The sequence below is a fragment of the Ochlerotatus camptorhynchus genome, unplaced genomic scaffold, assembly GCF_037179485.1.
Source record: "Ochlerotatus camptorhynchus isolate MF236.1 unplaced genomic scaffold, CSIRO-AGI_Acam_v1.1 ptg000372l, whole genome shotgun sequence".
Lineage (NCBI taxonomy): Eukaryota > Metazoa > Arthropoda > Insecta > Diptera > Culicidae > Ochlerotatus > Ochlerotatus camptorhynchus.
The window spans coordinates 680194-707875 of record NW_027040860.1 but is presented as its reverse complement, the minus strand read 5'-3'; the positions used below and the strand labels follow the sequence as shown (position 1 = coordinate 707875).

The 27682-nt window shown below is 38.8% G+C and overlaps 1 protein-coding gene across 5 annotated transcripts in view; it reads left to right on the top strand.

The window, feature by feature from the left end:
- LOC135710239 (neural-cadherin-like) overlaps nucleotides 1-27682 on the top strand; it is a 1396020-nt gene that overhangs the window by 737504 nt on the left and 630834 nt on the right. For 4 of the 5 annotated variants that reach the window (XM_065232756.1, XM_065232759.1, XM_065232760.1 and 1 more), the window contains exon 1: nucleotides 4819-6398. The exons of the other annotated variant lie outside the window; for it this stretch is intronic. In XM_065232756.1, coding sequence (XP_065088828.1) covers nucleotides 6347-6398 — 52 coding nt within the window. In that variant the 5' untranslated portion in view covers nucleotides 4819-6346. Of the gene's footprint in view, nucleotides 1-4818; nucleotides 6399-27682 lie in introns of those variants that run through there. 5 annotated transcript variants of the gene reach the window in all.

The following is a 27682-nucleotide window of genomic DNA, read 5'->3' as shown; positions in this document are numbered from 1 at the left end:
CTATTGATTTGGTCTTAACTGATTCATGTCAACTTTGGAGCCAATTGGTTACCCATGCTGACTTCGGTTCTGATCATCTTCCAGTAACTTTTGAAATATCCCAAGAAATAATTTGTAATCCCAACAGCTCTACTTTCAATTACCATAGAGCTGATTGCGAGCAATATTGAACATTTATGGAAGATAACTTCGATCCAAATATTCCATTGCAAACCAAAGATGAAATTAATTATGCTCTTAAATTTCTGACTACTTCTAAAGTTGAAGCAAGAGCTGCCTCAATACCAAAATGCGAGGTTAAATTCGATTCAATTATAAAAGACGACGATTTTCAGCCCGGTTCATGAGTTGATGCGTCGATAGGTAGGGTCAGGAATGGGAGCTGCCTACATGGCGTTGGTAGCATTATAGTCGCTATATTCATAGTCTGGCGAATAGAATTTCAAGCTATCAAAAAGCGGAACCAATTTAACATATGGTAGGTCAACAATTTACAAGGCACTATCAAGTTTTATAAACAAAACGTTGATTAACTTTCCCCAACCCAAAGATGGTGTTAGTTTGCGTAAGCATGTGCCTTGAGTCACGAGAAAAGGGTTTCCGAAGTTTTGGTCACAATAACTGATGTGCTCTTTTCTGTTGTTGGTCGTGATTTGCTCGATTGGTTCCGCTATTTGACAGCTCAATTGGTTCCCGAGATTCTATCCGCCAGACTATGAATAAAGCGACTATCGGTAGCGTTGGTGCTCAGCATGGAAAACAAGATCGACGGAAAACAAACTAAGGAAAAACAAGGCTTGTTGCATTTATCTTCTGAGTTCCGATATGTCCAGGTCCAATAGCATGCATCGGTCTATATAAGGTGGTAAATTCATTGGATCGCGCCACGACAGGCTGCGCAAAGCCAACCTCAAAAATCTTTTCTGAACAAGTTCTATTCGGAGATTCCACACTAGCTCATATGGAGACCAGACCACAGATGCATTCTCCCAGTTCCGGGTTAGAACGTGAGGAGGCAGTATGGGCCGAACTAAAGAGCAATATAGTGCCTTCAAACAGTGATGGTCTTGGAAATCTCGTGCAATCTTCGAAATAAATCCCAGTTGACGATTCACCTTAGAGATGATCAAGGAATAGTGAAGATTGAAGGTCAACTTTGGGTCCAAAAGAACACCAAGATCAGTCATACGTTCCACTCTGCGAAGCGTTGCATTGTCAATTCAGTGGTCGTAAAGGATTGAACTCTTAGAGCGGTGAAACGTCATCACTGCACACTTTGGAACGCTGATGATCAGCTTATTGCGACAGCACCAATACACAAACAAATTTAACTGAGCTTGAAGACGATGACACTCAACTGAGTGAACTATGACGTATAGCTTACGATCTTCTGCATACACGAGCTGGCATTTAACTACCAACAAAGCAGCTACATCGTTGAAGAATAACGTAAACTAAAGTGGACCCTGGTAACTTCCTTGAGGTACTCCAGAGGCGCTATAAACCAGACTTGCTGATCATGAATATTGGGTATGTATTATTGATGAAAAACTATTTCAACACTTATTTTAACAAATTCGCAAGTATGAGGAGCCAGAAACAGAGCTAGTTTATTCAGTCTAAATGTGTATTATAATTGGAACAGGTTGCAAAAATAAATTTAAACGGTAATGTACACCATACAAATTAAAAAAAAAGTGCATTGAAAATGTAGTTCACGAGATATCAATGTATAAAAAACAACCGATCACTACTAACTGTAACTGTTAGGATCCTAAGTTACAGTTTAAATCATGAAGCATTTGAAATTAAAAATGGCTTATCTCTAATTATTAAAAAGTTGATATGCATTTGGAACTCATCAACAGCTGGGACACCTTAAGGTCGTGCACATAAGAAGATTGTCCAAAATAAATTAATAACTTTCCTCAAGTCATTATATACCTATCGATGTGTCTTATTATTTAGACTAAACAATTTATTACACCTAAGTACGGTTTCTGGACCACTGCACAGTGGTCCAGAATGCAGATTTAGGTGGAATGATATAAAATAAATCAACAAAAAAGGTTATCTTCCATTTAATTCCACTTAATTAATGTTGGTATCCATGACAGATACGTATTTCGACTACAATGTGCATTCATCAGTGTCATTCCCCCTAAAGAACTTTTCAAAATCTAACCCCCTTAAGTACTCATTCCCTAGGTATAAAAGTCAAGAGCAAAGGTATAAAAATGAAACTACAATGTGTTGAAGCGGAACCTACCTAACTAATTAAAACCAAAAATTTAAGTAAACTAAAGGAGAAAAATCTATTCAACTCTCTAATAAGGAAAATCCCAAAGGCTTGGTAGCCATCATAATGAAGTAAGGAAATTGGGTTGTTAGCGGAATGCTTAAATAAAACAGCAAAAAAGGTTATCTTCCATTTAATTCCACTTAATTAATTTTGGTATCCATGACAGATACGTATTTCGACTACAATGTGCAGTCTTCATCAGTGTCATTCCCACTAAAAAACTTTTCAAAATCTAACCCCCTTAAGTACTCATTCCCTAGGTATGAAAGTCAAGATCACTCTTTAAGACGAATGTTTTATTATGAAATTTGTTGCATGTATCTCTTCTTATAAAAAAGATATACCCAAATATAATAAAAAATATGAATAAATTCAAATTGATTTTATAAGAGTTTTAAAAATAACATACCTTCAATTTTTTCATATTATTGAGAATAACATACGCCCTTTCAAATGCCGTAAAAATTTGTTTTTATTGTTTGCTCCAACCAGAGATATTAACATTTGAAAAGTGCATATGTTTAGTATAAAAACGTCAATAACTCTTGATCGGCGAAGATATTGACAAGCTTTGTGGAGCAAAAATTTGCGCCTTCTTAAGATCTAAAAGTTATTTGAATATCTTTGCTAAAAAATTCGAAATAAGAAAACTAGAGCAAAACAACTGTTTTTTTAGGGCCACCCTAACTCAATTCAAGAAAATAGCTCTTAATCGGCCGATTTAAGAGATACAAAAAAGTTGTTTTTACTAAGTTGCTTGAAATTAGCTCAGCTATAACTTTGCCAAAAATGTTTACCTTAATTTATTTAAAAACAAAAAGTTAGATTTTTGATTTAAATTATAATAGGAATCACTCTTGAATTCATTCCCATAAAAATGAGGGCATGACTATAAGGAACAACTTTGTACAAGAGACTTTTAGCGAAGACAACAAATCAAGAAGACTGGCAACTCTTCCATTTTCTCATACAAAAGCTATGAGACAGGAACAATCGCGTCATCTGCCGCTCAAAGGTAAATGCTTCGAACGAATTTGATAGCAAAGATTACATCCTCAGAAGAAGGGTTTGTGTATTCGCTCATTTTTCTGTGCGTTGCTTCCACCTTCACTCAAGTGCAGCGCTACTGTATCTGTCGCTTGGATTCTGGCAAAGTTGCCAGTATTCTTAATTTGTTGTCTTCGCTTTTAGTCTAAAGTTTCAATTTCAGGCTCAAAACATATCATTCCACCTAAATCTGCATTCTGGACAACTGTGCACTGTGCAATGCGGATTGTCGCAAGTTTATTGTTTTATTTAATGTGTGCTAGAATTTGAAAAATGATATCATAGGAGGTACCGCAAAAAAATATACCAGGAGCGCCGAGGCTAGTAAAGACGGCCCTGGAATAAAGCTGAATCCAAACCAGCGAATGGTGACTGTAAATCTAAAAGGAACCAATGGTCAAATGATCCAAATGGGTTATAATTGATGAAATGGTAGAACTGAGGTTCAGAAATAATTGTGGCATACCTTCATTGTGGTTGTATGGGTTGCAAATATGCAACCTCTGGTAGAATACGGCTTCAACATCTTCAAACAACTGGAACACATATTTCACAATACTGTCGCATCGAGTAGCACCGATTATCAAAAGTCTAGTTCCGTTCAAGGTAAATTTGTTGTACCTGCCGTAGAAGCAAAATATCATGTAAAAATATAACTGCAATGGGATAGGGTGCGATCTAGCACACCAACAACCATAACGCAAACACACACACACACACTTCCCCCACAGTCCTGGCCTCCTCACGTTCTAACCCGGAACTGGGACAAACTTTAAAATTTTGCTTCTACAGCTCTCGGTTGCAAAACCAGATGCAATTCCCATAACCACCCCTCAGGCTCCCTCCCCAACCTCTTAGAATGGTATTTCCCCCTATAGTGGACGGACACCCAAAATGCACTCCTCTGTCCAGTGTCCTCTGTCCACTCGCATCATCCACCATCATCGCCACAACGAGGAGAAGTTGGGATCGGTATTTGCTTTCTCGCAATCCCCGATTTTAGGTGGACCTATCTCAACCGGATTTATATTTGCGCTTGGTTTACACCCCCCCCCCCCCCCCAGTCCCCTCGTCCACTGCCATATGTGGGACACACAGCATCCCGAAAAACAACAATCCCGCTGAGAGAGGGTGAGAGAGCGACGAAAGCTCAGTGCCCGAGCGGAAGCCAATGCTGACGTCGTCGCTGGTGTCCTACTGTTGCATTTTCCGACACTGCTGCCGTCGCGTCTGCGCTCGTTAGCTCGACGACTTTTCCCGAGTTTTCCTTGCAACGGGCTTCGGAAATGGAAAGCTCGCTCTCGGGGGCGTGAGTTCGGAAAAAGCTCCATTCGCCATCGGTCTCGAGGAGCACCCACGTGAGAGTGTTTTCCGATCGGCGGCAGCGGGATCAAGATCAGGATGATGCGTCTCAGTTTGTCTTTGCCCGCGATTGGTGGAGGTTGACAATTTCCGAAAACTGTTGGCGACTTTTGGGACATCCTTCCCTAAGAACCGTTTGGAGTTCGGAGAGTAACGCGGGACGTATTCGGGTGGTTTCCGCGCGGGCTGTGTTTCGATTTCGCTGTTTGATGCTGTACGGATTGCATACATATACGGGAGTGCGATTCGCTCTTCCCTGCCAGGTTTGTCCGGAAGAAACAAATCAAATCCACATCCGTTGGCCTAGGAGTTCGGGCTTTCGTGGAAATCTCCGGGTTATATAATCCGGGAGATTAAAGGCTTACCTGAGTAGATCTCGCGGGTTGTTTGTGTGTGTTATTTTTTTTTCTGTTTGGTGTGGCGGACATCCTGTCAAGTCAGCATCTTTGTGCATCGAAATATCTGAACGGAGAATATGTGAACAGAGCAGGATCGCATCGGGAGGCAAAAAGCTGTGCGGAAGTGTAAAAAAAAGGAAAACATCTCAAAAGCCCTTGACTTTGGAAGGTTTTGTGTTTGCACCTAGCGCTGGCTGCTGTCGACGAGTTTCGTTGAGTGTGCGGTTCAAAGCAAGGAGCATAAAAGAACCATCCGGATAAAAAGTTTGTCGAGTGTGAAATTGAAAACAACAACTTCTATCCGTCCCAGCAGTGTCGGCAGTGTCATAGTAGTTTGCGCGCTTATGAAAGTGCAGAATCGTCCGATCCTGCACAAGTGGAATACTCGTTAAAAAGGATTACATTCGTAAGAGGGCAGCCTAATACCCATCTGCAGAAAGAGCATTAGTACCGAAGGGAGGTTGTGTAATTATAAGTGCATTAACATAAATAAAAGTGTTTTTTTTTAAACGAGAATACTCCAACCGAATTCCACCGGGAGCCTGGCAGAGTTGGAAAACGTTATCAGCTTAATTTTTTTTCCCATTTCGACAATATATAGATACAGATCCGCGTGTGTTGTGCAAACGCCTTTGTGTGCGTGTGTGTATGTGTGCGGGGAAATGTTCATGTTTTCCTTGTCTCTGACATAATCTTCTTGGGTTGGTCGGCGGTGGTACGCACACCCCCGCGGCCCGCTTACCCCTTCTGCGCGGATCTTGTTAATGTGGATCTCTTATCGAGCGAAGCGCGCCTCCATGGAAGAGCAGAAAAGTGAAAAAGTTGTTGAAATTAAATAAATTAAAAAAGTTTTGGCTTCTCTTGGCACGCCGGGTGCCTTTGTAAGCGTTCTGGTTATTTTTATGTTTCGGCTAAAATTGTGAGTGAACCATTCAACGAGGCAAACACACGACGAGAGCAAATTACATACAGCCTCTTATCTGCATTATATATCTTCGTTTTTTTGTTGGTCGGTAGATTGTGCTTTCGGATGATTCGCTCCAGTAATTAGGATTATTGTGGATCAAAAGAAGATTTAAAAAAAGATATAAAAGTGAGTAAAGCCATTCACGGATAGATAGGGAGGAGTTGAAGCCACTGCTGCTGCTGCTGCTGCTGCTGTCCCATGTAATGCACGATGTGCATTGAGCCTGATCTGTGGTTTTGACTAGTGGTAGTACAACTGATTGCCGTCGTTATGGTGGACCCACTGAAGATATTTTGGGTTCTGACAAACAGCACTTATTTAGGTAAGTCGGGACATGTAATTCTTCAGATTAAGATGGTAAAATAAGAATCTCAGATCTGCCAAACATTTCAGCATATTGCTTGCTTAACGATAGGAATATTCTTGTTTGCTTCAGATATCACATTACAGTGCTTTCCCGATTTTGTCTACCCTCGATTTTGTCAGCCTGCAGATTTCACTAAAATTTTGAGTTTTTAAACATGAATTCTCAAACTCTATGCTATGAATAATTGTTATTCATACACTTCGCTGTAATGTGAATGTTAGGGGAAGTGGGGGTAAAATGAACATATGGGGTAAAATATCAATCAATTCAACGCACAGGTCTTTCATCCAATGTACCTTTTACATTTTAATTCATTTACAATAATATAATATACTTTCACTAGGAATTATTAGTTTTGAATTGCTGTTGGCTGGAAAAATCATTTTTACCACGGAAAACCTGTTTCTTTTTTGCAACAGTTATAAAGTAAATAGTAAAAAAAAAAGAGCATTACATATTTCATTGAATTGTGAAGAAAAGTTTTGATTGACTTTCAATTTTCAAGAGATTTCGTCATTGCAAATTCTCGATTTCAACGGAGATAAATAACATCGTCAAATGAAAGGAACAATGCTTCAACCGGACCAGCCCTATCAGCTTTTGTTTTGGATTGTCAGAGAGGCAGTTTGGATTCCGGAAAGGGAGATTAACGGTGGATGCAATTCGGATAATGGTCGAGAGAGTCGAAAAGGCGTCCAAACAGAAGCGAAGACGAGATCGATATTGCACCGTGAGAGCGATTAAAGTCAAGAATGCGTTCAACAGCGCAGCTGAATAGCCATTACCAAGGCGCTGCATAGAAGGAGGGTCCCTGACTACCTGTACAGGGTTCTGAGGAGTTAGTTCCAAAGCCTGGTTCTGGTCTACGAGACAGATATGGGACAAATATTGATTAGGATCACAGCGGGAGCTCCACAAGGCTCCATCCTTGGTCCAACGCACGCCTTTGCCTCGAAGCGCGTGTTGAAATACCTGGGAATGATGATCGATAACCGGCTAAACTTCAACAGCCACGTCGAATATATCTGTGAGAATGCTTGGAAGGCCATCAATACAATAGCTAGAATCATGCTGAACAACTCTATTCCTAGCAATATCAAGAGGCTATATACTGAGGTATGGAGGTCCAGCCTGGTTTGCAGCACTGGAAACTAAGCAGAACCAAAGGAAACTGAGTAGTACGGAAGTCGGAATCAGTATGCGCTATCGCCGAAATGATCCCTATCGGCATCACCCGGCGGACGACAGCGAGTGCTACAGTCGCACGGAGGGGTATTTGTTCTACGCTAGCTGGCCAAAAGTCGATTTCTCAAAATAAGCCAAAACAAATTTTGAATGCATGCATTGTATACTTCAGAAGTAGGGTAACAATGCCCTGTACTCATTATTTCTCTTTCTAAACTGACCGCGTTGTGGCATCAGTTCAAACTTGCCTGTTGTTGAATCGTGTTGGTTTGTTAGAAAAAATCGTTCCGCAGTGCCATTGTTTTCGTGTCTCTACTTGTTGTTGGGATAATCAAATTAATTTGCAAAAATGGATAGTGATCAAGCAGATATTGGAATATTTATTCCACATGACATCAGCTTATTTCTATTAGTGTTGACTTCGTAGAAGCAGTTTATGAAAATCTTGTCTTTAAGTGTTATTTAAACTATAAAATAAATATATTGTGATAAAAAAATTGGCTTATCCTGTAGTATCCTGTGAAGTCGTATATGAGGCATTATATGTACATGTGTATAGTAGATTATAGCAAAAATTTAGTTGCGATTATTTGCGATCTTTCGAGAAATTGAAAAATGAAGATGACGTGTCCATATAGGTAAATTTATCAAAAATGGACACAAATGCAGTTATCGACATTTTCATTCATTGTATGGCGGTAACCTAGACGGTCAAGGCCTTGTTTTGTGAGAGGGAGGGGCGGGGGGACGAGGGGGTCATGGGCTGCCTTTCAGGTATATTTTTAAGCAAGTTCTTTCTTGTTTCATATTTGCACCAGGTGCGCACGCGTGTGTGTGTGTGTGTGTGTGTGTGTGTGTGTGTGTGTGTGTGTGTGTGTGTGTGTATGTGTGTGTGTGTATGTGTATATGTGTGTGTGTGTGTGTGTGTGTGTGTGTGTGTTTGTGTGTGTGTGTATGTGTATGTGTGTGTGTGTGTGTGTGTGTGTGTGTGTGTGTGTGTGTGTGTGTGTGTGTGTGTGTGTGTGTGTGTCTGTGTGTGTGTGTGTGTGTGTGTGTGTGTGTGTGTGTGTGTGTGTGTGTGTGTGTGTGTGTGTGTGTGTGTGTGTGTGTGTGTGTGTGTGTGTGTGTGTGTGTGTGTGTGTGTGTGTGTGTGTATGTGTATGTGTATGTGTGTGTGTGTATGTGTGTGTATGTGTGTGTGTGTGTGTGTGTGTGTGTGTGTGTGTGTGTGTGTGTGTGTGTGTGTGTGTGTGTGTGTGTGTGTGTGTGTGTGTCTGTGTGTGTGTGTCTGTGTGTGTGTGTCTGTGTGTGTGTGTGTGTGTCACAATCTTTGACAACGTGCTTCTTAGCAACCACTGGATCGCATTGGATTCAACAAGAACCAGATAAAGGGTATTATGGTTCCTTCTTGTCACATGTTCAAGTGAATATGGAGGCAATAGGCCTAAAATAAACCAGAAATCATCCATTATAAAACAAAAATCAATATGTTCCAAGTTAATTATTTGCATCATGATCGTAGGCTCATCTGGTATAAAAATGTTTTCTCGTCGCCACTTGTTTGAAAAAATGCAAGGACAGGAGCTGGATTTTAATGCGAAATTGATATATATAGAGAACTATCTATTGAATTTTTATGATTATTCGGAAGAAGAAAGACGCGCATTGACGCTAAAGATTGCAAAATTGAAACCACAATTCAAGCAAACATGGATGTCTGCTTCCAGGAAGGTCGATACGTTCCTGCATGATAACAATGATTGGTTACAAGGTACATTTGAGATTCCACGACCACTGAAACGACCCGGTCGTCCTCAAATATCTTTCGATGAATCAAGTGAACGCAGTAAAAGAAGAAAAACAGAAGATTTGAGAAGAACCGTTAGTCCTGCTGAACTGAGCTACGCTACTCGTATAGCGTTCTACTCATCTGAAAAGAAAGATGCTTCTAAAGTTTTAGGAGATATTATGGCTTCACCTAAGCGGGCTACCAAATACAGGCAAGCATTTTACAGGAATCCGAAAAAAACTGCAAATCGGTTATCTCCACTCCAAGCTCTAGCCATGTTTGTCGAGGCTGATCTTACACGCAAACAATATGAAATTATTCGTAACACCAATAAAACTTTGTATCCATGCTACAGTTTGATCCAAAAAGCAAAACGTGAATGCTACCCAGCAAAAGAAGAATATACTGTCACTGAAACAGGTGAGTTTGTTGGTATATCTTGTTTTATTATATGAAATTTTTGTTTTCCTTTTCTGCATAATTAGACGCAGAAATTACATTACAAAGCAACCTGGATCTCACTACAAGTCGCCTCTTTCGATATTTGGACGAAGTTTTGGAACCGTTAGATGAACAAGAACGTGGATCACTTGTTCTTATTTGCAAATGGGGATGTGATGGGTCACACCAAGCTCAATACAAACAAAAATTTGAAAACGATATGGATTCTGATACGAGTATGTTCCAAAGTTCGTTTGTACCGTTAAGAATAGTTTGTGGATCCAATGCAAAAATAGTTTGGCAAAACCCAACTCCATCTTCACCTCGTTACTGTCGTCCAATCCGCATTAGGTTTATCAAGGAATCATCTGAGGTAATTAATGAAGAGATCAGATATATTGAAAATGCAATTAATTCGCTACGTCCGACAAACGTTGCATTAAATGGCAAGCAGTTCACTATTAGACATACTTTTATGCTCACTATGGTTGATGGGAAAGTGTGTAATGCTGCAACTGAAACAACATCAACAATGAAATGTTATGTATGTGGCGCAAGTTCAAAGGAATTCAATAATCTTGGCGTTAAAAAGGAAATCAACACAAATTCGCTTAAATTCGGATTATCCATTCTTCATGCCAGGATTCGTATTTTTGAGACAATTTTACATCTTTCTTACAAGTTGCCGATCAAAAAATGGCGATTAACTGGCAATGAAAAGGAAATCGTCAAAGAAAGAAAAGAGCACATTCCAGAAAACTTCAGACAGACATTGGGTCTCCTTGTGGATTTTCCAAAACCAGGCTTTGGAAATTCGAATGATGGCAACACTAGTCGAAGATTCTTTGCTGATCCGGAAACTGCTGCTCAAATAACAGGTGTTGATTTTAATTTGATCTACCGGCTTAAAGTTATATTGGAGTCACTAGCTAGTGGTTTTAAAATTGATACGAAAAAATTTGGAAAATTTACTCAAGAAACAGCGGAGATATACGTTCGACTGTATCCGTGGTATCCAATGACTCCAACTCTGCATAAAATTTTAATCCACAGTACCATTGTTATAGAACATGCACTGCTACCAATAGGGCAGCTGTCAGAATAAGCTATAGAATCGAGAAACAAATATTTAAGATTATACCGCCAAAATTTTTCTAGAAAGTTCTCAAGACAGGCTTGCAACATGGATGTACTGAATAGACTGCTGCTTAGTTCTGATCCTGAAATCACAGGTAAACAACGTAATGATTATCATACGTGAAAGTAAATAAATATTCTTTTAGGATTAAGAAAAATCCCGCAAAAAAAGTCAAAGGCATTGACGACAGAAACATTTCAAATGTTACTCCCAGAGGATCTCATCCGAGAAAGCGAAGATCGGCTGGAAAAATTAGAGATGGAAGAAACATATGAAACAGACGTTTCTAGTGAACAAGAAAATGTGTTCTCAAATTCGGAATGACATTTTTTTTTTCGTTTAATTTCATTTGTTTTTTTTTCTAGTTGTTTTGTTTTTGTTTTTGAATTGTTAAATATGCTGTTCCTGTGTAATACTCTGCTTAATATAAGCATTTTCTTAAGGTAAAAGATGATGGAATCCATGAATGGCCGCCATTTTGTTTATTTTGCCTTATCACTTCGAGTTTTTGGCGGCACGAATCTCAGAAACTTCAAAGTTTTCGTGCATGAAACTGTAATGACATGTATGCTCTAGTGCAGGAAAAGAGCGATTATAATTTGGCACACGAAATCCTTTTAGTTTCTTAAATTTGTGCCGCCAAAAATTAGCGGCCATTTGTGGATTCCATTAATTTTCACCTTAAATCTCAAAATCAAAATATAAATATCTTGTTCTTTTTTTGCTGAACTCATTTCACAAAGACTGATTTTAAAACGTAAAAAAAAATCTTCAATTTTTTATATTCTTATAAATGTTTACACCTGCGGCCAAGAAAATAGCACCATAGGCGGATTTTAATTTTAATTAGCCAACTTTTACATGATTTAATTTCGTTTTAGTATAATCAATTAAGCTGAAATTGTTATGAAGAACCAAACTATGGTGAAGTTTGCGTGTACGAAAAATAATTTAAAATGAGAACCTTGAAATATCTCTAATTTAAAAAATGCTATTATTTTAAGCATTTTTAACCATATTGTCAATTTCCGGCAGGAGTTTCAAAAAAGTTTCAAAAAGGCTTTTGTTCGCGCTAAATTCAGCATATTTGTGGTTCTGTGCCAAATTTCAGTTCAATTGATCATAACAGAACAAAGTTACAGCATGTCAAATTTGGTTACATTAACAAAATTTGCCCTTTGTGTGTGTGTGTGTGTGTGTACAATCTAACTCCCACTGTCAGGCAGTGTTATTATGGAAGAAAACTGCTTTTTATTACCCTTAAATTAAAGCAGGTTTAGTCCGGGAGTTAGAAGGTGTTAGCTCTATTGCAGCTCCAGTGACCCATTTCAGAATGCCTGGTAATTCACGACCACTCCGAGGTCACTTTTACTTACAATAAGCCCCGCATGTTCACTCTACCTTTATCAAATGGATAATGGTATCATAAACACACTTCCAGATTCAAAAATATTATTTCCAAATCTGGCACGTATATAGTTTTGAAATTTGTTCAACTGTATTAAATCGATTTGAATGGACATTTCTTACCAATTTTGTTTCGAATACCTCTTGATTCATCTGCTGGCAGCACTTACTGGCCCTTACCGGCGACCAACCCTTACTCCAATGCTTCAACTTCCCGGATGGCGGCCCGCTTGATTCACTCCATCTTGATGACCTTCTGTTTGCCTATCAGCCTCTTCCACGTTTCGTCCTTCAGATACAAATCCGGAATCACATTAACAAAATTTGCCCTTTGGTGCTTTTTTATTGACCGCAGGGTAAGTGTTTTTTTTATATTTTATATTTAAAGTATTATTTGTTCCCAACATTTCATCCTTTGACGATAACTAAATTTACAAAATGCTTAACGACTTACAAATTAAAAAAAAAAAAAAGACATCATTATAACATGACCCGCCCCCCTCCAAAATACGACTCCACCCTTTTTTATCAAAAAAATGTTTTATCCTTCATTAAAAATATATATGTGACAAGTTAGAGTGGTTAAATAGTTTTTGGCCAGCTAGAATTAATAAATACCCCACTGTGAGTCGGAGAGAAACCGGTAGAGTACGGAAAGTGGTGAAAGCGGAGTCTTTGGCAAAGTGGCAATAGGAGTGAAACACAGTGGATAGCGGTAGATGGACACATCGGTTATTACCGATTCTTTCGACCAAGGTGAACAGAAAACACGGAGAAGTCAACCCCCACCGGACGCAGTTCCTGTCCGAACCTGCATTGGTTCGGACAATCAGCATCACCCCTCTGTCCGAAATCTGGCAACGTGGATGAAACGCCGGAGCATGTGGTATTCGACTGTCCAAGGTGCGAGACAGTGCGAAGGGAGATGCCAGTCCTTAACGTGGAGAATGTCGTCGATGAAATGTGTCCGGAGGAAGGCACTTGGAATGGAGAGAGGAGCAGCGATCTAGCAACGCCAGCTAGCACTGAGAGTATGAGAAGTGCCAGCCACCTTGAAGTAGTCGCTTAAGCGTGGTCCCGAAGGGATCCAGGCAGAGGAGGGAGTAAGAAATACGCTTTAGTGGAGCTACACTAGATAACTAGTGGATACCACCACGTGCCAACTTCAATACAGTTCTGGCTTTTTGACCCCCCTCCATTTTCATTGCTTTGAAAGTTCATATATTAGACTGGCCCACTAAAATAAAAGTTCTTATTTTCCACGGGCCAACCCCTAGATTTGAGCCTTAAGGTGAGAAAACCATTCTGATGCTTTTAGTTTGAATTTTGTATGGGGAGTTTGGATACAATACATGAAAAAATGACACACCTTCACTCTCTAAAAATGATTCCTTTTTCTCTATTTGAGTCAGATTTTCAAAACTAGTAGTTCAATTCATTTTTTTGAATTTTTTTCTACTGAAACGTACAAACCCTCCAAATCTCGATTAGAGCCGTATTTACGGAGATAAATTTTCATACCCGCCAGCCCAAAAATAATGGGTTGGGAATTTCTTTTTGGGATTTTTTTACTGACACCTAAATACTCTCCAAATCTCGATTAGAGCCGTATTTACGGAGATAAATCGATTTAAAGATTTTCATACTCATACCCGCCAGTCCGAAAATAATGGGTTGGGAATTTCTTTTTGGGATTTTTTTTTTTTTTGCTTACACCTAAAAACCCTCCAAATTTCAATTAGAGTCGTATTTACGGAGATAAATAGTGTTCGACACTGGGGTGGACTGTATCACCGGACGGACAGTTTCTTCGGATTTTGGTACCTTGCACACGCGACGTTTGGTAAAACACAGAAAACACCTTTATTGCGGTCAAGAGGTATATCGGACACTGTTTATTCCTAAATTGGTTTTTGGATAACGGACAGAGTATCCCAAGTAACAATCTAAATGCTTGGAAGATTTATTCTTATTTTATCATTGTTTTATCATAGCATCCCTTCCAGCCTGCCCAAGTAACACATAAAACATCTTTTGAAAAAGAATTAGAACGGATTGTTGTATAAATGTATTATAAGAGATGCAGAAAACATCCTACGTTATATATGAGGTTTAAAGATGTTTTCTTCATACTTCTTCGATTCAACATTTTCTAAAATAGTTTTCTTTTGCTTTTATCTTTAAATGTTATTTGAAAGTGCATCTTACTGTTTTAATACCACTATAAAACTTGTCGTATACAAAATCAATCCAGATTGACGTAAACATTGACGGTGCATTTGTCTCTTCATCATGCCGTGATTGACAGTTTCTTATGAGGTATTCGGAGGTTTGTTATAAAGAAAGTTGAAAATACTTTTTTATGACATCTCGTAAATTAATACAACTGAAAATGTGCAGGTTGTCTTATAAGGAGTTGAAAATACGTTTTAATAACATTCTGGCTATTAGATGTACGCTTTGCTACTAACAAAACGTCTTCATGACGGATCGAAGGCGTGTTGAACGAGAAAATAATTTTCATGCCATTGGCAAGAACATGATAGATACAAACCTTTCATCAAGCGGTGTTGGTCTAGTTAGGTAGAAACAAGTCTACCACGCCAAGGACCAGTGATCGAATCCCATGCTCAAAATTTTTTATTGTTTTTTTTGTCGCTGGTTTTTATGATGTTTCCAAAATACATGTTATAAGACCAGTATTTGGTTGTATAAGCTCCGCGTCTTGCGCTTTTTAGGTTGTATAAATGTATTAAATGATGTATATTAAAGTATTAGTGATTCTTTGCGTTAGTCATTACAAAGTATTTTCAACTTCTTTATGACAAGCCGTGTTGCTTGGGTGTGGTTGTATTACGGTTTTGTGTGCTTGTCATAAAATCAGGCCGTCAAGTCGTCTATAAAACTGTTTTATGACTACTAAATTAAAACTCAGACTTCATAGTTTTAACGGTAGCTGTAAGGTGGTTCTGCATCACAACTTATAACTGAAGAATAAAACCAAAACAAAACATACAATTATGTTTTATGGTACACTTTTTATGACCGATATAAAACTTGAAGCAGTTTTAGACCTTCATTAAAGCTTCATTACAACTATCATCTTTATCAGAGGCCTAAGATTCACAGATAAGAAATATACTGCTACAACAAAAAATACTCTGAATTTTTTTGTCTTTATAAAAAAACAAATCTATTCAGATATATGAAATGAAAACCCCTTCAGTGCTTCTGAACACGATGAAGATGAGCCGATCGACAATATGAAACTCCTGGAGGAACTACAGTTATACGATCACTACATAAGGCACAGTGCGGTGAAGAAGCTCTTAAAAATATTGAACAAGCGGCTTTCCGATACACTTCCGAAAGATCCACGAACCCTTCTTAAAGCAACGCCGACAGTTTCACTAAATCCGTTTGGAGATGGCCAGTATTGGCATCACGGCTTTAAACCTTGTATTGAAAAAGCTTTTAGTGGATCCAATAAGCATTTCTAACATCTTGATTACAAGCGAAAATAGGAGGATCGCTTGGAATGTTGACTTTTTGACAGGTGGTCATGGTTTTTGTTTTGTTTTGATTCGCTGTACCGAATAAAACCAGCAAGCTAGTTATTTAGCTTAAATATAACTTAACGCTCACAATTTGGACTACGAAATCCTAAGATACAACCATTAGGTTTATGTTATGCTATAGAATTCCAATCTAGGAGAATATGTTATATTGAGGTATTTTTAAGGAGTAGCAAGTTATAACGAAAAAAAATGTCGCCGTATGAACAAATTTCACACAGTATGAATAATTACGCTTTAATTGATAGGCAATAAAACACTTTCATACATCTATGTATAATTAAATAATATGTGACTGGTTATTGCTCAACAGTAGTAACAGTTTTGTACTAAATAGATAATCTTTGAATGACTCTTTAATGCATGGTGCTAATGCAGACAAATTAAAAATATCCCTATATTTTAGTATTCATATGGCGCACTAAATTTATGCTCCTATTTGGTATAATAATCACCATAAATATTGCACGGCATGCTGTGAAGCATATACAGATTGGTTTAAAATTATAATAAAGTCGTCTTATTTTCAATGTACAATAATATCAGCCATTATTACCAACTGACAAGGATCATGATTTCACATCAAACATTGAAATAATAAAACCACAATAAAATATTTCTCAATATTAACTATTATCCAAAAACCCCAACTTAAAACCTTCAAAGTTGTAAAAATGTTTTGCGTATCATGTTTTATCAACTTCTTCAGGAGCGATTTATGCGGTTGTAATATAGTTTTATGGTAGTCATTAGAAGGCTGTTAAAACTTTCTGACCTGGAGGAGGTTTTATGTTTTCATTTTTAACAATTACGTCTAGAGTGTGATAAAACTGACATAAATCCTATGCTCCTAAAGTAGTTCGCATATCAAGTTTTAATGACTGCATTAAAACTGGGCCAATTGGCCATGACATGGCTGTATTGCGGTTCTCAGGAGATTGTTAGAGCAATGTGGTCGTCAGTGAAGGTTTTATAATTTGGTTATATCAACTGCTATAAAACTTAAATAAAACAAAAATTGTTGCTTGGGATATCTTCTGCGCGCGCGGATGATTTATTACTACTGTTTTCCTGATCGGTAATCTTCTCCTATCTGTTGCATGCGATCGTGTACATGGGATGTGAGAAATAGAGAGTGAGTGCCTATTGCTGTGTGAAGTGTGTGATAAGAATGGTGATAACAGAGATAGTGTGTAGCTGTATAACAATTTAGTGTAGGGTGACCAACATCTTATTTTGTGCCAACAAATAGATTTAAAGATTTTCATACCCGCCAGCCCGAATCTAATGAGATGGGACATTTGTTTTGGGATTTTTTTTTTACTGACACCTAAAAACCCTCCAAATCTTGATTAGAGCCGTAGTTATAAATCGATTTAAAGATTTTCGTACCTGCCAGTTCGTGTCTTTGATCCAACCTCTTCACTTATAAAGCATTATTTTCTGATTTTATGCCACGAAGTCAACCATTTATATGGCATGAAAGGGAAAATAATTCCATTTGATACAAATAAAACAATCAATTTTTGCAGTTCACACTTGAATTTTGACGTTTCAGATGTTGATTTCAATAACATGGCGGCATATCAGCCAGCTGATGTTGGTGCCTAGCGAATTCACGCATACATACACATGTGATAACAATCCGTCAAAAAGCATTCACAAATACAGGCATAATATTATGTGATTTGAAAGGAACTCTTTTCATTTGATTTAAGGAAGGCATAAATCAGCTGGTTTTATAGAAACTGGACGGAGTGTATATAGTTTTTTTTTTTATTTTTTTTTTTTAATGTTTACTTGTTCACTAATAACTAAACACATTTGTTGGTATATTATTCTCAACTGAAAACATTACCTTTCTCGACAACTTTGTCTGAGACGTCAGTTCGAACAGAAGTGCCGTTTCCGTGAAGCAATATTTTGAAAAATTTCAAACACACCATTTTGAAAACTATACAAAATCCAAAATGGTCAAATTTTAGCACAAAGTGACATCATTGACCAAAACAATCAATGATGTAAACTTTGATGCAAACCGGACTGGTCGATGTTTTTAGATTCGTCATTTGGCGTGGAACTGCTCAATGTACGCTAATGAAAGATAATATAAGAACACTTTAAAATCATGGCTCCTCCCAAATCTAAGAACCAGAGTAATTCTATATCATGTGCGTTTGGAAGCCACATTAATATAACGGTGCCGGTGGTGTAGTGGTACGCGTGATTAACTCTCACCCCAGCAGGCCTGGGTTCAATCGCAGTCGGCGCCGCCGGGATGTTCTGAGGCATAACATCTCTGACAACGCCTTCCTTCGGAAGGGAAGTAAAACCGTTGGTCCCCGGTTCTTGAGTTGATGGGTCAATTGGTTGGGTCCAGGTGTGGGAGCTGCCTCCCTGGCGTTGGTAGCAGCACGGAAAACAAGATCGACGGAAAACAAATCAAGGGAAAAATATGAGCCCATGATAGAACCCATTGCATCATGTACGTAATAAAAATAAACGGAATATGATTTTCTACTTCAGAAATAAACATAAGGACGTCATACAAAAATGTATGGGAAATTGGTCATTGTGACACCAAAATAATCGAAGAGTTAACTTTTTAAATATTTAACAATTATAATTTGTGACATAACACCCAAATCTTATTACACTGGTGACTCGAGCGACACACAAATCACCAAAAAGCATTTAAAGTCTAGCCAATTTTCGTTGCATTTCCCTGAAATGGCATCCTTCTCGAAAGACGTAGTCCTACGGCAAAAGTATTGGTCATATAAGTATGGTGTAGAGGCCACTATCAAAAATATGAAACTGTGCAACAAATGGTAAATATTGATGAAACACGGTGTTCCTGTGACAATTATTAGCAACATAAAAAGTCCATCGATACATCCAGTTGATATAGTTTTGTGAATCGCGACTTTAAGATTTTATTTTTAAGCTCCTAGTATTGTATCCAACTTAGTCACTTAAAACAAGTTGAATTATGTCGATCCAACAGTTAGTTAGTTAGTTGGAATTTTGCAGTCAAGCTTTAAAGAACAAAGGATTCCGGATTATTTGGCCGAATGCCATTTGGCTGAATGACGGTTGACTGAATACCTTTTGGCAGAATGTCGTTTGGACCAATGCCATTTGGTCTAAAACTGATTGGTTGTAAATTGATAAACGAAGAACTATGCGGCCTCATTTCTTTACATGCTGCGTACCTTGACTAAAGGGAAACCTTGTAGTATTTGAAAACTGAGATCCATTTAAATTTGTTTCTAATAAAGGCTTTCTCTAACACACATAAAATATCTACTTCGTGTAACATGGAAAAAACTAGCTGAAAAAATTGAACTATAATTCACTCTGAATTGATTGATGAGCGTTTTAGTAGAATAATTGTTTACCTTTTTCGTCTATTTTTCCTTTAAATTCTACTACTTTTGTATCACTTTCACTTTCCCCCTCACTAATTCACTCTTTACTTTCAATACCAATTTAACCTAAAACAGATACGTATTTCGTTTACTACTTGCAAACTTCTTCAGTGTCTAGTTCAATATAAAGAGGAATTTCAGTTTTCTATTAGTTGTTGATCAAATAGTATGTTGTTTTCAGTGATCGATTGATTGAACGATTTTCTGCTACACGCAAATCAAAAATTTATTACATTGAATGTTACATTTTCTATCATCCTCCGCAGCAAACACCACTGCGAATGATATTAGTTGACCTTTCAGAACGAGTAATGATTTTTTTTATCTTTTATTTTTCGTGTTCTGTCTACGCTTTTGACTATACAAGCAAGCATTTTATTTATAACATTGTGGAACTACTCAAACACTTGCCACGATTGAATCCAATTCCCGTTCAGCAGAAAAAGCATTGCGAAATCAAGTAATCGTACTATGAGCGCTTCCTATTCACTTTTAGCCTATCCAAATTCCGAAGCATGGAGAGAACAGTGGAGAAAGTACAGCTCCGATAATCGCACCGTTCGTGGTTCGAGTGTAGTCAGCAACCTACTTTCTATCTTTGAAATTTATTTATTTATTTATTTATTTCATCAACCGATGTAGACTATCTTTATCGACATAATTCATTTCACTCAATTAAAGGCTGACTGAAAGTAAATTACTACGCACAGAAAGACCTGTAATTTGTTCTTCAATTAAAAGCTTCAACATGAGATGGTTACGTTTCTCCAGTTCGAACGAAATCTCAAACCTTCCTCTTGATGGAGCCCATCAGCGCCCGCACATTGGAAACGGACACGGAATCACCGCATTTCTTCCATTTTGGCCGCATTTGCTGGATGCCCCAGAATCATTAAATGATCAGCGATGATCACTTAAATTAGGGTTAGAGATGAACTAGCCTAAGGCTAAAAATCTCTTAAATAAAGAATTAAAAAAAAAACTTAAATTAGGAGATGCGTAGAAGGAAAAAATAAGATCTAGCGATCTTGATCTAGCTTCAAGCGATTGGATCTGCTTAAAACTTTTCAGAAATGAAGTTTAATGATTATTTGAACTAGTGCTTTTGGTGTCACAATAATAGTTGGCATGCTAAATAATGTTTCGCAAAACTTTAATTTCCCATACATTTTTGTATGGCGTCCTTTTATTTATTTCCGGAGGAGAAAATCAAATTTTCCTTAATATCTCCTACGTACATAATGCAATTGGTGCTTTCTTAGGTCTTTATTGTAGCATGATTATGTAGCTTCGAAACACAAATTATACAAAATTCCTCCGATTCTTAGATTTGGGAGGAGCCATGGTTTTAAAGCGTCCTTATATTAATTTCCACTAGAGTATTCAAAATTAAATTTATTGATTATTCGAGCAAGCTAATGGAATTAAACTCTCTTTAATTAGAGCAGGCAACTAGCAAACCAAGCTTACCCAAGGATTTGAATATTCAAGACTAAAATTTGCTGAATCCTAGACAAATAATTGCACAGGGCAAGTGAACACCACGTTCCCCCCAGAAGAAACGGATGATAAGATTAAATTTAAAGCTCTCATGATTCACAAAATGCAATCAAGATAGAACAACATCTCCGACGAATGCGACGGACAGTGGAAATTGAAATTCCACTTATACGTCCACTTATAAATCATGAAGGATTATACGTTCAGAGCCGTATTGAGCGCAGAGTTCCATTGAAAACTGCTTGCTTATAGACACTCTCCGCTTCCAGCACTCTGAAGAGAAATCTCATAAAAATGGAAATGAAGTGAACAGTTTACTTCCTTCTCCAAACCCGCTAGAACCGAGTTGAAAAAAAAAACGAAAGTATCCATTTAACATCCACAACCGAACCGGAAATTAACGGAAAACCAAAATTTTCCTTACCCCAGCCCATAATATGAACATATCGTAAACTATGCTCCGTTATCGTCTTTAAAATCTGGCCACCACCAGCAGCAGATTCGCAGCTTCCGCAACTCACAGCTGGAGGTCCAAGTGCAAAAGATGAAAACCTCAGCAGGAAGGCTGAAAGTCGTCTTCTGCCATACTGATTTTGCGACTTTCCGTCCGTCGGCTGCTCTGCTGCTCAAGGCCATCAGCCGAAAACTCTTCGCCGCACCGTTTCCGAGAACTTGAACCAAACAAAAGTAAAACGGAAGCGCACAACTCCTACAACATACCTAAATAGACTAGTTTAGTCGGTGGGAAGAGTGAGGTTATTATCGAGTGAACGGTGAATTTCTGCCAGCTCATGATATTAGCGAACACACATACACGGTGATCTTTATTCGGCGAAGATGGGAGGAAATTATTGCCGTGGTCGGAGTTTCGACATGTGAGCTATCAAAAGCAGAAATCTCAACTCCCATCAGCGCCACCCTCATGGGCCTATGAGAATGAATTAGGAGAAACTTTTACTGAGAAACTTGAATTATTTATGACAACGGCACACAGATAGACCAAGCACACAGAGCACATCATTAGCTCGTATGTATATGAGTTGTTGGAGGTGTATTAGTGTGATTGATTAACCCTGATTCGAATTGACAGGCTCTCAATGGTTTTGCTCGGAAGTTTGCTTTTCCCCACGTTCCGTCCAAATACACTAGTTAGGAGCTCGAGGGCATCCGACCAGTGCCCAACCGGTGCGGCGTATGAACGGAAGGCCGTAAAGGCTCGGGTAAATCCGAACATTCCAATCATTCTGCAGACACACCAAAGCAGCAGAAATGAAATGAGCTAGAAATTTTCACTTTTCATTTGCCACGGATTGAATGGATTTGTTTGATCTTGCCCGACTGCTGCCTCTGGGCTGAATTGAGACCCGAGGCATTTCGATTTTGGCATATCGAGGCATTTCGGTGACCAGCGGAGCATTTGATCCGGTCAGCACATGCACGGGATCTATTTATGCCTTCGAGGAATGTTTGCTGCTAGCCAATCTGCGGAGACGAAGATGGATGATGGTGGAGCGAGGAGGAAATTGATCATGGCTATTATCGTTTGGGAGAAATCGATTGTGTCGGACGGAGAATGATATCAATGTTATTTTATCGGATTCGTCTGTTGGACATTATTGGCGACAATCATTTTGATTGTATCCTTGAAATGCAAAAAAAAAAACACACAATTGAGTTTGAAAGTAAGCCCAAGTTCTATTTTTTCCAGCAAAACCATTTCCATGCTGGACATACCTCAAATCTGACATGAAACAAACGAAAACATCACATATTACATATATGTATGAAGCATGCATAAGAATCGAACAAGCACGTCGAAAGAGGGCTCAAGACAAACAGGGCATTTCAAATAAAGTTGTTATGATGCCAGCCAGCCTCGAGCGGATGAATCAAGCTCCCGCACAGTAATCTATATTAGGCTGTGTAAATATAATCCGTACAAACCATCCATGATCGGTAGCCGAAATTCTACGATTAGTCGCAAAGTTTCGTTTGTTTGATAAGTACAGCAGCCGGTTGTTTTCCAAAGCAGTGAAATTACTCTACTGTAACTTTGATTGTACCCGATGATGGTGGTGGGCGTGAACCAAGTCCTGTTTGTTTTCGTTGAATGAGATTCAAGGAAATTTGCCCACGCTTCGTCGGTACGCAACTCTCCAAAAGCAGCACCAGCTGTTCGATAATTGGAAAAGGTTTTCGACGAACAAATACTGCGCGCTCGAAGAGAATGGACGACCCAAGCCGAGGAGGGTGACCTGTACAAATTCAATTAAAACTCCTTTTCCCTTGGTACGAAGTGGTGCTGTTAAACACCGTGCCGTTTACTCCGTACGAATTAGGATGGGGGGATTCGTGGTGAAAGTGGAAACAGCTGTGATTTGAAAATTAGTTGTAAGAATGAAATATGTTCGCGAATGGCAGCAATCGGTGCCGGTTTTTTTCGATTCAATGCAAGTGATTTATCCCTAAATGTAATCTAAGCCAGCTCGGAGAATGATGTGAAAGCTTCCCCTCCAGGAGTAGGTTCAAATACTGATGAAGGCAAATGGCACGCACATTGTTTAAACGTGATTTTTTTAAAAAGTGAATCCACCTGAAATGTTATTTGGAAGGATTATAGTTCGGGACCTCTTGTTTCATAATTTGTCTGGTTTAAAATATGTCAAGGGTTAAAATTTAAATTCTCTAACATTTAGGTTTTTTTTGCTTAAACGTATGCTCGATTAGGATGCTCCAAAATAACACTTAGCAATAAAACCTTAATTGTCTCCCTCCATTCGGTAGCTAAGGGTGTTATAAATAAAAAAGGTGTACCGTATGCGTGATAAGGTTTGCACCATTGAGCAATGTCAAAATTAAACAAAATTCTCAAAAATTTCGTTTTTCGAGTTTTTTATTTATTCAAAGAGGGGATGTTTCTCAGAGTCTTAAACTATGTTAATCATCGATCGAGTTTCCACTTGCTGCAACTACGGCATCCACACGCTTCCGGAATGCACGGCAGGTTCTAATAATGTAGTCTGGATCCATTTCACTCCAGGTACGGGTCAATGTTTTTCTGAGGCTTGCTGTACTCGGGTGGCGTTTAGAACAGGTCTTAGCCTTCACGACGCGCTATATTGAGTTATCCAGCGGATTAAGATCGAGGCTGGATAGCGGCCACATATCCTTCGCCCAGAACGGAAGATGTTCCTGCAACCACTTCGGAGTGCGGTTCGAGGTGTAGCACGGAGCCCCATCTTGTTGAAATACAACATTTGGCTTCGGACCGTACTGTTCTTTGATCCACGGAAGAACATACTTACTTAAAACCCCGATTTAGACCTCCGTGTTGACCTTGCCGCCTTCTGGAATGAACACCGGGTCCATTTTTTGCCATCGGAAGCCACCAATCAAAACACCATAACGCTAGCAGGATGCTTGTCCGATACACGTTCTTGTGCTCGTCGGCCACGTCTTTTACCGGAAGAGAACTAATATACCGGTCGGTTCTGGAATTTGATACGGGATCGACGATAAACATGCTCTCGTCGGTGAACAGGATTACCGGATTTTTTCGCTTAACCCTCCGTTACTCGCGCCAACTTTTGTAACACGAGTACTCGCGCGTTGTACTTTGTACAACAGTGTGAGTTTTCCATTGCCATTTTGCAGCCGAGCTACCAATCGAGATGAAACCAACGGATATTCATTAAAAACTTGTTTTTAACTAAACAAGCTTGACTTTTATCACAGTTAACCCCCAAAAAATGCGGATAATAGAGAAAATGTGAATGGAAGCCGCGTAAACGGTGTCCGTACTACGTGAGATTTGACTGAATTGGTTACAACATGGAACATCTCGAGATCCTGACCAGATAGAAAGTTACTGTTTTGGGCAAAGTTGTTCTAGAGATCATAATCTTTTCGCTGTTGGAGAGTAGTTTAGAATTTTCTCACTACGTAGCGCTAGAATACATGTGAAATTATCGCATGTTATATATCTCGACGTCATGACCAGATAGAATGTTACTGTCGTCGACAAAGTTGTTCAGAAGGTCAAGGCTTTTTCGTTGGTGGACAGTAGTTCGAAGTTTTCTCCCTTCGCGGCGCTAGTATACATGTAAAATTCTCGCATATATAAAATATCTTTCGATCCTTACCATATAAAAAGTTATTGTCTTCGGCAAAGTTTTTCAGGAAGTCAAGATCTTTTCGTTGGTGGAGTAGTTCAGAAAATTCACACTACGTGACGTGGCACTAGTATATACGTGCAATTTTTGCATATACAATAGCTCGAGATCCTGAGCAGATTGAAAGTTATTGTTTTCAGCAAACTTGTTCAGGGGGTCAAGACTTTTTGGCTGGTGAACAATAGCCTAGAATTTTCTTACCATATGGCGCTAGTAAACGTGTACAATACTCGCGTATGCTGAGCTCGAGATTCTGAACAGGTAGAAAATTACTGTCTTCTAAAAAGTTGTTCATGAGGTCAATGCCTATTGATTGGTGCATAATAGTTCAGAATTTTCACACTACGTGGCGTTAGTATGCACGCGAAATTCTCGCATATAAAATATCTCGAGATTCACATCAGATAGATTTCGCTAGTGGACAGTAGTTCAAAATTTTCTCACTACGTAGCGCTAGAATACACGTGAAATTCTCGCATGTGATTTGTTTCGAGAATTTTCTCACAAACTCTAGGCTTCAACCTCCTGAACAACTTTGTTCAAGACAGTAACTTTCTATCTGGTCAGGATCTCGAGATATATCACAGATGAGAATTTCACATTTCACTAGCACACTGAGTTCACTTGAACAACTGTCCACGAGCAAAAAAATTGTGATATCCTGAACAACTTTGCCAACGACAGTAATTTTCTATCTGGTCAAGAACGTGAGATATTTTATATGTGAGAATTTTACATGTATACTAGCACCATGAAGTGAGAAAATTCGGAACTACTGTCCACCACCCAAAAGACCTTGACCTCTTGAACAACTTTGTCGTAGACAGTAACTTTCTATCTGATCAGGATCTCGAGATATAGCATATGCGAGAAGTGTACATCTTTACTAACGCCACGTGGTGAGAAAATTCTTAACTACTGTTTACCAGCCAAAAAGTCTTGACCCCCTGAACAACTTTGCCCAGGACAGCAACTTTCTAGCTGATCAAGATCTCGAGCTATTGACTTCCTGAAAAACTTTGCCGAATACTTTCTATCTGGTCAGAATCTAGAAATATTTTATATGCAAGAGTTTCACATCTATAGCAGCGCCGCAAAGTGAGAAAATTCTGAACTACTGTCCACCTGCAAAAAAGTCTTGACCTCTTGAACAACTATACCGAATACAGTACCTTTCTATCTGGTTGGGAACTCGAAATATTTTATATGAGAATTTCACGTGTATACTAGCGTCGCTTAGTGAGCAAATTCTGAACTTTTGAGCACCAAGCAATAGGCTTTGATCACCTGAAAAACTTTGTGAAAGACAGTTACTTTCTATCTCGTCAGGATCCCGAGATATAGTATACATGCGATAATTTCACATGTATACTAGCGCTACGTAGTGAGAAAATTCTGAACTACTGTCCACCAGCGACAAGGCTATGAGCTTCTGAACAACGTTGTCGGAGACAGTAACTTTCTATCTGGTCAGAATCTCGATGTATTCAATGTTGTTATCAATGAAGTCAAATCCTACGTAGTATGACCACAGTTTACGCGGTTTCCATTTACATTTTCCCTATTATCCGCATTTATTAGGTGTTTACTGTAATCAAAGTTTAGCTTGTTTAGATCAAAACAAGTTTTTTGAGGAATATTCGTTGATTTCAGATCGATTCGTAACTCAGCAACAAAATGACAATGGAAAACTCATGTGTGTTGTACAAAGTACAACAGCGCGAGTAATGGAGGGTTAAGGAAGTTCAAGATTTTCTTGCATCGTTCGACTCGTAGCTCCCGGATGCGGTTGGTAATCATGTGAGTTTTTTTCCGTGCCCTCGACTTCACCCCGCAATCTTCCTTTACGATCTTCCGTGCCGTAAAGTCACTGATCCCGTGTTCCTTTGCCATTTTCCTTATTGAACGCACTGGATTCACCCGAATAATCCTTTTGATAGCAGCGATAACCCTCGGAACCCGAGCTGACCTCGGACGACCTGTGACCACCTTCGCGGATAGTTGTCTTTTCTTTTCTCGGTCTAAAACCCTTTTGACGGTCCACCGGGACACTCCCACGGCGATTTAAATGTCTTTTTGCGACATTTGCGCGTGGGACAAATCATGAATACGCTGCCACTTCGTCATGGTGCAACTGTCAAACTAAATAAATCATTTTCTTTTATACACAGCCTACTACTGTATGAGCTATAGGCTACGTGCATGCAAAGAAAACCAAGGCATGTATGCACAGGTGAAACGGGAACCTTATTTGTACGATGATGCAAACATTGTCACGCATAAGGTATGACGGAAAAACCAGACTTGAAGTTAGCACCGACAAGATTTTTGAAAAAAGTCCAATATTGGTGGTGTTTGAATTACCGGATTGAGACCGGATGGAATTCGATTTCGATCTGTGTTAGGGAAAGCGCTTTTTGCAGGCAATCGGTGATAATTTTTGATCATCATTGCAACAGTTGGGCATTTGTGTAATATTCAATAGTGACCTATTGAAAATGGATACAGTGTTCAGTTTTGTAGAAAAGTTTCCAATCGATTGGCTTGTTAAGAATTAAAATCCATCCACTATTGACAGAGTTATAAGTGGTCAAAACCTGA